At 43.3% G+C, this 14,451-nt stretch overlaps 1 protein-coding gene across 2 annotated transcripts in view; it reads right to left on the reverse strand.

Moving 5' to 3' along the window:
- Nuggc (nuclear GTPase, germinal center associated) overlaps positions 1 to 14,451 on the reverse strand; it is a 53,316-nt gene that overhangs the window by 30,741 nt on the left and 8,124 nt on the right. For both annotated transcript variants that reach the window (XM_023714694.1, XM_004630749.2), the window contains 7 exons: positions 9,131 to 9,301; positions 8,777 to 8,858; positions 5,450 to 5,557; positions 4,794 to 4,902; positions 3,226 to 3,448; positions 2,559 to 2,795; positions 347 to 556 (listed from right to left, as the gene is read on the reverse strand). In XM_023714694.1, coding sequence (XP_023570462.1) covers positions 347 to 556; positions 2,559 to 2,795; positions 3,226 to 3,448; positions 4,794 to 4,902; positions 5,450 to 5,557; positions 8,777 to 8,858; positions 9,131 to 9,286 — 1,125 coding nt within the window. In that variant the 5' untranslated portion in view covers positions 9,287 to 9,301. The remainder of the gene's footprint in view (positions 1 to 346; positions 557 to 2,558; positions 2,796 to 3,225; positions 3,449 to 4,793; positions 4,903 to 5,449; positions 5,558 to 8,776; positions 8,859 to 9,130; positions 9,302 to 14,451) is intronic.

A 14,451-nucleotide genomic window follows, 5' to 3' on the forward strand; every position in this document is an offset into this window, starting at 1 on the left:
GAAAGCAGGACATCCTTTGTTGCTTAGAAAGGGTACAAGAGGGCCAGCCGGATAGCTCAGTGGACAAAAGTGCCTGCTTAGGCAGAGTTCAGGGGCTGGGGGTTCGATCCCCAGTATGCCATGCCAGCCCCACACTCTGGGACACACTAAGATGGTGAATGAGATTGGGTGTGGTGGCACACACCTGTAACCCTAGCGCTTGTGAGGCTGAAAACAGGAGGATCACTACAAGTCCAATCTGTGTAGTAAGACCCTATAGACCCTGTACTACACACATAAAAAAAAAAGAAAGAATTGTTACAAGAGTCATGTGGAGAAGGAACAAAGCCCTGCGAAAGAGAATCACCTTTTTCCACATCTCATCTCTCTTGCTGTTGAAGTCACCGGTGCCCGGAATGTCCACCAGCACGACCCCTTCTGGAATCAGCGCAGATCTTGGAAGAGTCACTTCTACATGTTTGATCAAGGGCCAGATCCGCATGTCACCTGACTCTTCATCCCCATCTCTCCTCTGAGTGCGGATGTAGGGGTCCAGTTTGACAGACAGCTCTCCCGCCTGAGGAGGAGAGACAACATCATGCCTATCAGCCACAATCCCATCTCACTTGTCCTGGGCAGGCTGGGATGCGGGTGATGGAAACTGCGCTGAACGATGGTCACAAATGCCTGACAAGGAGGTCAGGAGGCCTGGGATCTGCTGTGCCAGGGCTGGGACTTTGAGAGCCTGGAAGGAGCTGCAGATCTGGAAGCTCAAGATCCTTAATTTAGAGATGAAGAGACCCAAGTGAGCTGGAAGGGACTTCAGGGAAGTCACAGCAGCGCAGGGTAATAAATGTACCTTCCCAATGCTGGATTCTAAACTGAATGTAAGGAACACTTTTATATTTCACATCAGAAATCCAACCATGACTATAAAAATATCAACAGTCATATGGTCACTTCATCTTCTGAAGTGAAAATTAATTGGAAAATTGATCTTTGAAAAGTTTAAAAAAAATTAAAGTATTTTTATAACTTATCTTCCTAGAACAAAAAAAATATGATTCTTGGCTTTTTCAGGACATTTAAACAACAGTGCATAGGTTAGAGAATTGTGCTCAGCTTCCTGTTCCTTATTAAAAAGGGACAATGACACATTCATGTAAGCAGCTATGCCAGTGAATTACAACTGGGGAAATTTCAGGAGACAGAAGATTTGGGACTTACGCTGTTATTGTTAATAAATATATAAAATGATCCTGAAAGAAAGAGTATGTTTTAAAGAAAGTGTAGACTGTGCGGGTGGGTTTGGTGCACTCTGCATATGGAGTAACGGAGTTCATCAATTCTACTAAAAGGGCAAGCGTGAAGAAAGAGATAGTATAGGTTCTTTAAGATAATTAAAAATAGAGCAGATATGATGCATGGGGTGTGCAGGAAAGGCATAGAGGCTTTCAAGCTCCTTTCTACAAGAAGACAGATTAGCCCAGTGCACTGTGGTTGTGAGCAGACCACCATGGAAGAAGAATTCAAATGGGGTCAGCTTGGTCTAGACTCCAACAGCTCAAATTTAAAAATGGTAAATGTACATTTTTAAGTGGTAACTCTGATGCCTTTGTTTTAGTAGATAAGTTTTAGCACTGGGAAAGATACTTCCAAGAGATGGCAATGAAATAAACAGACTATCAAACTCTAAGTTGAATGAAGTACCCAGTGCTATACCTATGTTTTTGGAAGTAAAAAAATCATTTTAATAGTAATATCAATGTAAATGTAAGAAATGGCCACTACAAGCCAATTATGGTATATACATGGTATACACATGTAACCTCTAATCCCAGCATGTTGGGATGCTGACACACAAGGATCAAGAGTTCAAGTCCATCCTGGGCAATTTAGTAACTTGGCAAGAACCTGTATCAAAAAATAAAACAAGGGGTGGGGATATAGCTCAGAGCAAAGGTCCTAGATTCAGGCCTCAAAATTGAAAAAAAAAATCTACTGTATTTATTTTATTTCCTAGACATTCAAGAGACAGATGAGTGCTTTGAAAAGGTTTCATTCATTTGGTTTTTGAGGTGCTTTTTGAGCATTTAAAATACTGAAGGAATCAAATACATTCAAGTCTCTAACATAAACTATCTAAGGAAATTTAACTATATAAGTAGTACTAAATGTTCATGAAGGACTTGCTTTGTTAATCCAATTGAACATTACATTTTAAGACAAGTGTGGTCTTATTTTATATAAAAACTGCCAGGTTATGAATAGAAAGACAACTTTTTAAAGATGAATTTTCAGAAACAAAAAAGTAGGTTTTAAAATGTACAGTGTTTGTTTGCATAGGGTCTCACTATGTAGTTCAGGCTGGTTTTGAGCTCACTATGTAGCCTAGACTCTGAAAAATCCAATTTTATAGCCACAAATACTAAAAGATAACATGCATCATAGATAATTCTCATTTGGGCACCAATTTGTTTCTAATAAAAATATTGTACCTTGGGTCATTCCCCTAAATAGATTCAACAATTCTATTTGCAAATCATGATAAAACGAAGAAAATAAAATCTTGACTGTACCTCTTCCGCCTTGAGGGTGATGACTCTTGAGGTGGGAAGCTTCCCCTTGGGCTTTGCTCTTACCAAGTCCTCATAGCTCTTCCTTTCCGCTCCAGTTCCATAGACCACTTGCAGCTTCCAGATGGCCTCCTCCATTGCCTCATCCCTGTCCCACACATCTGCTTCCATATCCTCTCCACCAGCCTCCTCTGTCCTATGCAGGAGTTTAGTCAAGTTCTTCAGTTCCTCCTTCCACTCCTGCCAAGAAAGAGCAAGACTATGCCCCTCATGACCCGGATGGAGAAAACATCAATAAAAGGAAGGGTGGCCTACACTGCCTGGGGTGGGAGGTTCATATCAGGAAACCTATGATCAGCTCCTCCAACCCCTTGTTTTGTTGATGATGAGACAAGAACCCCATGAGGCTATCACTGGCCCCCAGAGAGCTGTGACTGGAACTGGGTGGAAAGCCACCACAATGCTGAATTTGCTTATTCTGGATGCTCCTTTTCATTCAACAAAGACAAGAGCCAGATTTACGAGGAATATAGTGTCGGTCTCTAGAAGAGAGTAAAAAGGGAACAAAGAAAGAGAGAGGAAGTAGGAAAAGAAGAAAGGAAAAGGAAAAGAAAGAGCAAGGGAGGAGGGGAAAGATGGAGGTAGGGAGGAGAGGAGAAGAAACACTTGCCTGGTCAGACAGCAGGTGGATTTTGGCCTCATACTGCTCACAGCAGCCTGAGCTCACTTGCACAACACAGGAAGTACATGTGCTGTTGCCAGACACTGGGAGAAACATGGCTTGCTGGATGATAGCGTTGATCAGGGAACTTTTTCCAGCCCCAGTGCTTCCAAATAATCCAATGTAGATTGGCTCCAATGATGGCTTTTCAATCATGGCAAGAAGTCTGTTTCTGTATGCATTTTTAAAGGCACATTTTTTTATTTTTTATTCATCTTAATGAGAAAAAATAGCAATGAAACAGTTTCAAAATAGCTTACTAGGACAGTTACAATAATTAATACATTGCATATTGTTGTCTTTGTAGTAGTTATTCAGAGGACAAGATGCAGACACGATATCTTGTCTAGACACTATTAATACAGACCTTTCTTCTCATTGAACTAATAGAAGGTAGCTGTATATCTATCCTATTTTGTATATACATACATATATATTTTTTTCACTACAAGATGGTCCTTCATTTATGTCCCCCTTTTTTGTTTTGTTTTGTTTTGTCAGAGAGGGGTGCTCCATTGTTGTTAGAGAAACTGTATTTGGAGAACTCTTTAAAGGACCTTTTCATACTTGATGCCAGTTCAACTATCGTAGGTACTTGAATTCAGCAAAACAGCCCAACATAGTCCAATATCCGTAATAGTAGTGGGTTGTCAGCAGAATTAGCAAATGTCTGAAGTTGTTGACTTGAGCCTTTTACAGCTCAACCTTATACAGCTCAGCATATTAATATGGCAAAATTACTTTCTATAAAGCCACAGTTTTACTTGTATAGGTCTTGCTTTAACTTGGTCTTAACCATCTAGCAGAAGAATGCACATTGTTATGATAATCAAAGTAAACTGGGAAGAACATCAGAACAGAATTTGAAGGAACTGAGTTCTAAGCCACTACATCCTTTGGAGTCTCCTCTCCTTGGAGAAAGGGGAACATTAATCCCTGTTTCCTACACAGAGTTGGCTGGAGAAACAAATGAGACTATACAAAAATACTTGATGAAGATATTTTACTTCAGCATTGTACTGTGTACATGCGTACAGACGCACTGCATCCTTGTTTGTGTTCTGTGAGACTTGCAAATTCTTGTCTCTAGTAAAATTTCTGCAGAGGTGAAGTAGCATTAGGAGCAGCCCAGTGTCTTACTGGGCAGAAGAAATTGTAATCTCAGGATCACTCGAGTTCTCAAGTCAGCTGGGTGCAGTGTTGGGGACAACAGGCTCTGAGGTCACATGGCCAAGGTCAGATCTGGGGCCCTTCCACCTTATCAACAGTGTGACTCTCTGCTCAATGTCTCAGCCTCTCCAAGCTTCAATTCCTGTAAAGTGAAGTGACCATAATAGTTCCTAGCTATGGGGCTGTGGACAGGATGAAAAGAAGCTGGACATGGCAGATCACTCGTAACAGTGACAGCACAAAGGATCGCAACTCTCAGTTATAATGGTCCACAGCTACAGACATTTTCAGTTTTCTTGCCTGGTTTCTAAACAAAACCTCCTTTCCAGTCTGGGTTTCAGACTCACATGAGATACTTGACTCCATTAGGAATGCTGTCATCCAGGAAGACAGAGTGAATTAGTTTTTGGTAAGTGTTGCTTAAAACTCTCCTGGTCCGTGACTCCAATTTTTCATCTGGAATCAATAGAAATGGATTACCTGTGGTGTACCCAGAAAAGATCAACTACTAGTCTCTACAGGAGGAGTCTGCAGTGTATCACAGAGAGGGGAAAGGAGAAATGACATAAAAAGCTCAAGAGACAGCAGTGCTGGTTCTGACCCCTGCAAGGAGCCAGCCTGCTGTGTAGCTCTCATAACCGCAGTCATCAAATGCTTTGTGCTGTGCTTTAGCCCTTTTTGGATTCTTCTCTCCTTCCCATGGTCGGAAGTTAACACACACAATGCAAGGCCACCACATAAACACCCACTAATGCATCAAACCAACCATTTTTGCATCTCTGTTCTAATCAGGAAGCGGTTGTTTTGATAAAGAGAGCAACCTGCAAGCGGGTTGTCAAATTCCACATCTCTGCAGAGACTTTGAGCCCTGCCGAAGAATTGGTTCATTTAAAGATGCTTCATCCAGCTTTGGAATTTAACTTTCTCCCCCTTGGGGCATTTTAACACATTTGGAAAAGATAGAACTGGTTAAAACAAGCTGTCAAGATCGCAGGACACTCACATTCCTTGAGAGCACACTGTTCCACCGAGGGAAAGGCTTGAAAGCGCTGCTCTCGATCGGATCGCCGTCTTTTCTTCATTGGTTCTTTAAAAAGATCATCATCTTCAACTACAGACGAACAGAAATCATAAAAAATTAGAGGTCTGGGCTCCACCTACCCAAAGGAAAAGAACATTGTGGGGTCATCCAGGTTAGGTCCCTACTTTTCAGAGTCACAGGACGTTCTGTATTTGGCTCTAAAATGTGAAATGCAACACATCTCCCTGGATGAGAAGTTTCTACTCGGAAGTCCTCAGAAGCCAATGCAGCTGGACATTCCTCACCAAATACCAAGTTTTAGAAAATCAACCAACTGTGACGAGAAAAATCCCCAAATAGGGCTGAGTATGGGGGTAAGACAGCCCTTTTCAAATGAAGAAAGGATTGACAAGAAGCAGAAATAAAGCCAGGCATGCCTATAAACCCAACTACTAGGGAGTGTGGGACAAGAAGATCTCAAGTTCAAGGCTAATCTGAGCAACTTAGTGAGATCCTTTCTCAAAATAAGAAAGGGCTGGGGGCATAGTTCAGTGGTAGAATGGCCCTGTGGAATTTCAATTCCCAATATTGCAAAAACAAATTGAAAAAATACAAAAGAAGGCAGACTGTGAAAGCAGGATGAATAGCCCCTTCTCCTGAGACTCAGTTTCTTCATCTATAAACTAAGAGCTAATAAAAATATAGGCATTAGAAGGGTCTTGGGAGATCCCTATATGATGGATGCTGTCCAGAGATTCAATTGGGGAAGTTTTCCCTTTCTTCACCTAGTCATCAGCATCTGCTTCCTTACTCAGCAGAAATGGAAACCACAAGCAGCATGTCCTTGTGGGTTCTGCACAGACCCATTCACTCAAGTAGCTTCCTTTGACCCTGCAGTGAAAGGCTGGAAGGGTCCATAATCCTAAGAAAAGGGAGTAACCAAAGCACTGTGTTTCAGATGGTTGTTAGAAAACACCACTTGTTGGTGTTCACCTGATAAGGGGCAAGATCCAGGCCCTTGGGGTGGAGACTTTGGAAAGTATCCTAACCCTGTTCTTCTAGGGCTAGAGGTGAATGGGAAGAGCTCTTCCCCAAAAGAGAGGACACCCTAGGCTCATACAAACTGGGTATGAGGCTCTGACAGTGCGTGTAACCTGAGCGTGTCATCTTCTCTGAAGAACTCCACCAGGGACACAGGACAGCGGCCTCACCAGGGGGCTCAGCCGTTGCCACTTGCTCCAAATGCAGGCTGGCTTCCCACACAGCTCAGCAGCTCCCCCTCTGACCAGCCTTTCACCTTCCAGCCCTGATTTTGCTGCAACCTAGAACCAGCTCACACTTGATACAGAACCCAGTGCAGAGCCATGTATTTGCCAAAGTCAGAACCTCTGCCACCACATGCTCATCCTGTGACAGCTGGCAGAGTCTGTATTTTTGACTCTTCCGTCTCAGACATTCCCATTTCACGTCTGAACTTCACTGGAACAACCCACCCTGGCTCAGTCTCACGACTGCACCAGAATTAAATACCAAGTGGTTGTTGGCTCAGGGCTGGGGCTGGAGAGGAGAAGCAGGAAGGAAGAAAGCATGCTACTCCAGCCCCAGCTTTGGGCTGAACCCACCAGTCTGTTCCAAAAGGCATCTCTGAATGCCAGGATATCTCCAGAACCTGTCTGTGGAAAGAATGTAAAAGATGGCCACTTTGTAATCCAGGAGCTCTTCTGTGTAGAAAACATTTACATCTTTTCCTAGCTACAAGTATTAAATGTGGGACAAGCCTGTCTATGCAGGGCCCACATTTCAACTTTATAGGCCAGCAATCCATCTGATAAAGAGATTGAAGCTTATTTCTCCACTGAAGCAATGGCTATGGTGTCAGATAAAACTGCAAGGTTTAGATCTCTTCAATTTCCAAAATGAAAAAAACATCTGGAAAGGAGAAAGTATTCTATCTTTGACTTACATCATGCTTGATAGGTCTTTTCAATGAAATGACAGCTGGAATGTACTGACCTGAACATGACTCGAAGCTCTTATTTCCCTGTAATTGCTCGGTACCCACCTGCCCTTTCCAGCACCCTACATGGAGACAGGACCAAGTAGAAACTATGGCTGCTGTTCCTTTTTGCTGCCACAACGTGTCAATTTTGAAAACTGATCTCCAGGACCCTGGTCTGGGACGCAGATTCTTCGTTAATTCAGACCATTACCAGAGTCATCATTGCAAAATGATCCCTAGGTACTAACTCAGCCAAGTAGACCCCAAACTTGTGGTTCTTTCCATTTGCATCCACAGCCACTCTTCGGGGGCTGAGCCATTAACCCCTGACCCAGAAACACTGCTTTCCTCTCTCCTGAAGGAAGTCTTCCTGTGGGAATGAGGAAGCTTTTTCTCCTCAATTTCAAAAACACAAAGGCTGTGATAATCCTCATTCTGTGTGCATGGGGGTTACTTCCTTGCCACCTCCATAGAAAAGGCTGTCACTGGCTGTCTGAGAGAGGAGGTCACCAGTATCAACTCCAACGGGATACGCACTTCATACAGCAATTAAGCCACCCTATTCCACAAGGGCCTTACCTTTCCACTGTAAAAAAAAAAAAAAGGCTACATGTACAGAGTCTAAACTGATCTTGTAGAATCTTTTTTAAAAATTAAGTTCAACAGATAATTTAAATATACACAATGATCATATTCATCATAGAGAATTTGTACCTGTATGTGCTATATCTCGATTCCTTTTCCCCCATTCCCTTCCCTTCAGTCCCTCTTCCCCCTTATTTACAAAGCTTTGTTTCCATTTTATCATTCTTTTCTTTTTTTTTTTATTTTCCCGTCCTTCTTTTTCTTCTCCCCCTTTCCTAATTCCCCTTCCTTTTGAACACTTTCTGTTTCACAATATCTATTATACATTTTGGATCTGGTTTAGTTTCTCGCCCTAGAGAGGCAATGCAAAATAAATCTCCCTTTCTAAAAATGACAGGATAGGGGCCAGGGAGATGGCTCAGCAGAATAAGCGCTTCCATGGCAAGCGCAAGGGCCTGAATTCAATCCTCGGTTCCGCCAAAATAAATAAATAAATAAAAATGGCAGGAAACCCCACAACCTTAATTTCTAGTTAAACAATTCATCTCATTATGAATAGGCTGCTTTAGTCATTGTTGAAGTAACTGATACTCATTCACTGTTAGAGAAAGCAATGGCTGGCTTAAGATCAAGGAAAGATGGCATGGTTAGACTTCATCTCGGGTTCTTGCTCTGCCCAGACAGCAGGCATCACTTCCCACTTTCTCCATTCATGAGGGTGTTACCTGGGGCTAGCTCTGGACTCAACAAATCCTCTGTTTCTGACATTTCCTGTTCTCCTGCCGTTGTTCGCTCAAAGGAACCAGCCTGAAAGGACAAAGCAGGTACCAGGGGAGAAAATAACAGATATTATAAGCACAGAAAGCAAAAGCTAAGACTTTGTGAATGTTTGTGTTGTTTCCCCAACTAGAGCCTAAGAGCAGCAGCTATCCTAACTGCTCTATGAGTTGCTCCCAGAGCCTTGCACACTACTCTTGATTTAAGTGTGACAAGGATCGCTGTGGGCTCACTGTTTCACTGTACTGCTTGTATCCATGGAAGTCTCAATGGATATTACCTCTGACCCTTAAGTAACTTACTCCAGAATGAGAATACATCTCTGGTGGCCAGGGCTGTGAAGTCAAGTTGTACAACTTTGCCAATTTGGTGAGGTCAGTGCTCCAGACAGGTAAGCTCTGAGTCCTTGTCCCTGTGATGTTTTCTTTCCACGAGAAGCTGGGAGGTGGTTGGTGCATGCAGGAATCTTAGGGCTGTGTGCAGAAGGACAGATACTAGGTTCTCTGGACCTTCCTCATACCCTACCCCCTCTTCAATTGCAGGGTACCCCTGCTAGGGGCCACATGGAGCCCCTGAGGCATGGGGTATCTGCAGGGAGAGAAAGAGAGGCACACGAGGGAATATCAGTGCCAGCTGTGTCCTGTCCCCTGGCAGACACAGCCTCAGCAGGGGAGATTCCTGGACCCACAGGAGGCTTAGAACAGAGGACTCAGGGCCAGTGAGATAGCTCAGCAAACTAAGTACCTGCTTAGGCAAGTGCAGGGTCCTGGTTCGATCCCTGGCACTGTGCTGGCCCCAGCCCCTAACACACTGAGCAGGCCACTGAGACCAGGCGTGGTGGCACATGCCTGTAATCCCAGTGCTGGGGAGGATGAAAACAAAAGGATCATTATGAGTCTAAGCTGTGTAGTGAGACCCTGCACCAAATACAAGAAGAAGAAGAAGAAGAAGAAGAAGAAGAAGAAGAAGAAGAAGAAGAAGAAGAACAACAACAACAACAACAACAACAACAACAACAACAACAACAACAACAGAGAGCTCTGCACAGGCTGAGTAGGAATTTACTCCACCCCTAGAGAATTCAGGGAGCACCCAGGGAGCTTATGCTCTTATCTGCTGTTTCAGTTGGGAGGGTTCAGCCATGCATTTCAAAAGCAGTCACCAGCCCTTCTGAAATATGCAAAACCCCTCCTTACATGTCAACTTCCTTTAGCCAACTGTGGTTCATTTACACATTAACCCTAAATTAAAATGAAAATTAAAAGCTATCAACAGCTTCTGATGCTTGTTTGGCTTGTAGATTTGAAGTGACTGAATGGCCTGGTGTATTTTAGGTGAATGTGGTGTGTTTCTGTGCTTGATTTGGTTGAATGTGGACTCCTGTTCTGTGCTAGGTCCTCAGCGCTTTCTCCCTCCACCCCTCTGCCACAGTTTGCTTATGCTCTCTTGCTCTCTGGCTGGCGCTTGCTCGCGCGCTCTCTCTCTCTCCCCCCCTCTCCTTTTCTCTTTCTCTCCCTCCTTCTCTCTCTCCCTTCCTCTCTCCCTCCCTCTCTCTCTCCCTTCCTCTTTCCCTCCCTCTCTTTCTCTCTCTCTCCCTCCTTCCCCTCCCTTCTCTGTGTCTCTCCCCCACCCCATCAGTCCTACATAATGTTTCTCCCAGCTTCCTGCTTACAAGCACATGTCAGTGCCCTTCCCCTCCTCTTCCCACTGAATTCCTACTTTCCTTCAAGGTCCTGTTCCAGCAGTACCTTTCTGATATGCAGTTCCCTCTGTATTCCCACTGCCCCATGCGTACCAGTTATAATGATGACCCAGCTTTCTTTATGGCTCCTCCTCCTTGTACCGTGAGCTTTCTGAGGTCAGGAAACTGCATTTTTTAAACACTGTTCCTCTATCACAAGAGTCCAAAGATAGCAATAAATTCTGAATGAATGAGTTTTCAGTGAGATACCACACCAACGGATGTTTAAAAGCTAAATGAGAGCCAAGCGTGGTGGTGCTCATTTGTAATCCCACCACTGTAGGAGGCTGAGGCAGAAGGATGCCAAATTTGAGCCCAGCTTGGATAACTTAGTGACTTAGGGAGATCCTATCTCAAAATAAAAAACAAAAAGTGGGCTGAGGGTATAGCTCGGTGGTATTAAGGCTCTGCCTTCAAATATATATGGGGGAAGGAAGGAGAGAGGGAGAGACGAAGTTCAGTAGTAAGGAGTAAAACCAACACTAGAATAAATGCACAAGGGTGCAAATGGAGCAGCCATTTATAGTGAGGCCTGCACTAAAGACCTAGTGATGCTTGACTAGGGGAAGGGAAGACACTGGCAAAGCAGCTGATGGGAAATGAGCTTCATGATGGATTCAAATACATGATTGAGAGACACACATAAGAGAGAAGAAGCATATTTCCTGTGGTTCCAAGAGGGTAGACCTAAGTCTACCAGGTATAGGAAAAGCTTAGCATTTCTGAGTACAGCAGTTCTCTCTCTCTCTCTCTCTCTCTCTCTCTCTCTCTCTCTCTCTCCCCCCCCCCCTTAATGCAGGTCTACAAGGTCTACAGGGTCTCACTACACAGATCAGACTTGTAGTGATTCTCCTGTTTTCAGCTTCCCAAGCACTGGGATTACAGGTGCACGTCACCACGCTCAGTCTCAATGGCCCTCTCAGCACACCCTGGGGGTGGGACCAGCATGGCAGGCCAGGGATCAAACCTCAGACACCTGACCAGTTCTCTTTTATCTGTGGTTTTGCTTTCCATAGTGTCAGTTACCCACAGTCTACTGTGGTTCCAAAATATTAAATGTAAAACTATAGAAATAAGCAACTCATAAGCTTTAAGTTGTACACCATTCAGTATAGCATGATGAAATCTCATACCAGCCAGCTCTGCCCTGGCCAGGACATGAATCACACCCCTGTTGAGCAGATCATGGTGTGGGTACTATACCCATCATTAGCTGCTACATAGCCCTCTGAGTTACCAGTCACTTATCACAGAATCACTATATCTGTATCCAAGTAACTCCTATTTTACTTAATAATGGGCTCAAAGTGCAGGGGTAGTGACATTGGTGTGGGTATGATACCCATCATTAGCTGCTGAATAGCCCCCTAAGTTACCAGGTCAACTATCGCATCACTGTATCTGTATCCAAGTAACTCTTATTTTACTCAATAATGGGCTCAAAGTGCAGGGGTAGTGACATTGGCAATTCAGATATGCCAGAAAGAAGCCACCAACTGGGTGTCTTACGATGCACTTACTAATGATAGGGGGATTGTTGTAATCACAATTGTCCAAAATAGAATGAGCTCCCTTAAAAAATAATGTATTTTCTGCCATTAGAGGAACCTGAACATAAACTATATGGTACTGACGATTATTCTGATAATGGTACTGGACCAGATGACTCTTAGGGCTTCTTCAAGTTGTTCTCACCTAAAATGTTCACTAGAGGTGCTGGAGAGATGGCTCAGTAGAGTAAGCACTTGCCTGGCAAGTGCAAGGGCTTGAGTTCAATCTCCGATCCCTCAAAAAAAAAGTTAGGTTCAAAATGTTCACCACAGAAACTGATGGTGGAAGTGCTGTGAGGTCCCTGAATCTCACAAGTGGTAGCAGTTTCTGGTTTGGAAAGCTCAGTTGGAATTGCTAAACCATCTCAAAACCTAGGTAAACATAGAGGAAGAAAGGTAAATGAGATTTTACATGAGCCAAAGTACATACACAATGAGGAATTAACAAAGAGAGCCGATGTTCACAGAAGACAGCAGCTCAATGAGCTATTATCCTACTAAATATTAGGTATTAAATCATCACAATGTACCCTGGAGATAAAACATATGGTCCTACTGGTGGACAAAACTCAGTAAATGCCCAGGACAACTTGTATCCTAGAATTCAGATTCTGGAAGAAATAGTACAGTTAGATGAGGTCCAAAAGGATTACTTGACAAAGCTGACAGGATTTATCACCAGAGAGACATTAAGATTCTTGGATCTGACAGGGATGGGGATCAATGCACCTTAGAAAAGTAGAGTTGAGAGAAGCAGGTTGTTCACTGAGCTCTGGCAGCAGGCAGTGGTTTTGGCTTCCTTTAGGGCCACATGAGCTATAGTTAGAACTATTAGAGTTCATTTACTGCACCAACAGTGTACACCAGCCAACAAGGACTGTTAGCATGTAACTATCCAGGACTGGATGAGGTCTCGCTGCACACAAAGGAAACACCAACCTCTGAGCTTTGTACTACAGTAGCATCCACAGCACCAGCACATGAGTAACTTGTGACCATGCACTAAAATTTGGAGAAACTGGAAATTAGCTGAGGTGTGACTATAGAAATTTGGATTTCAAATTCCTTCTTCCATGTTCAAAGACTGATAAGAAGGGATCATTTAATTGCACCCAAGACACTAGAAAGGGGAAAGGGATCATTCATAAAAAGAATAAGGAAACAGAAGAAAGAAATACAAAGCACTTGAAAAGGAGAGCCTGAAAAAATGGGGGTAGCAGATTGGTGATTTGGCAAGAGTCACTGGGTTGAACTGAATGGTAGAAATGACATAAGGGTGGAAATCAAGTATGGAAACTTCACTTCTGGACTTAAACTAATCAAAAGAGCTATAGGCCAGTCAGGTTATCATTCTGGACCTCACGTTTCCCACTTCTAAGTGAAACATGAAACTAGTCCTTATGGTGTGAGTGTTCTCCAATTTCTGTGGCATTACCAGATGAAAATTCTAACTGTGAAATGTCTCTTGTCATCGAAATCAACAATATACCTATGACTGGGATTCTGCACGGTTAAAAGTAACACAACTGAGGATTCTATAATGTCCAACACATTGTATTAAGGATAAAATGATCTCTGGGAGCACAGTCCTTTCTCAAATGATGCTGGAATCTGCTTCCCCCAAGAGAGGCAGGGATAGTGGTATATATTGAAACATTTGGCTTCTGTAGCAAAGCAATTGAAAACAGTCCAAACTTACTGCTTGGACAGGCAGGGCCCTGTATGTGTGGCTTATTTCACCCCTATTTAAACAATGTGGTTAGCATGTAAGTTTTGCTTTTAGTACTTCTTTACATTCATGTGCCCTGAGCCCAAGAATAGCATCTTTTAGGTGAGACCCTGCACATTTAGCTCGATATTGGCAGGTTCTGCACGGACAGGGTTTCCTGTTAAGTAATTGTGACTTTTGACAGTTATTCTTATTTCTCTCACTCTCCTTTTCTTCTGTTTGTGTTTGCTTACTGTTTTTCTCACAGAAAAACAATGCATAGTCATTCCTATACTGTACTAGAACAGCTGCACATAGTGGACTTAAAGAACATGAGGACTCCTTCTTTTACAGATGGACACGAAGTCAAGAGAGGGAAAGGAATTTATTCCAGGCCACATAGTCCAGCACTGGCAATGAGGATGCCAACAAACGTATGACAAAGGCATTTCTTGAGAATGAAGGCTTTGGAGTAGGAGGGAGCGTAGCAATTTGAAAACATGAAACGGAAGCTACTGCATGCAGACTTTAAAATGCACTCAGAAGGAAACTAAGCCAGGGGTTAGGGGTAAACAGCACAGCAGCACACTGTCATTGTAAATGCTCCATGTTTGGTGCAGAAGT

The sequence above is a fragment of the Octodon degus genome, unplaced genomic scaffold (assembly GCF_000260255.1).
Source record: "Octodon degus isolate 3935 unplaced genomic scaffold, OctDeg1.0 scaffold00036, whole genome shotgun sequence".
NCBI classification, from domain to species: Eukaryota; Metazoa; Chordata; class Mammalia; order Rodentia; family Octodontidae; genus Octodon; species Octodon degus.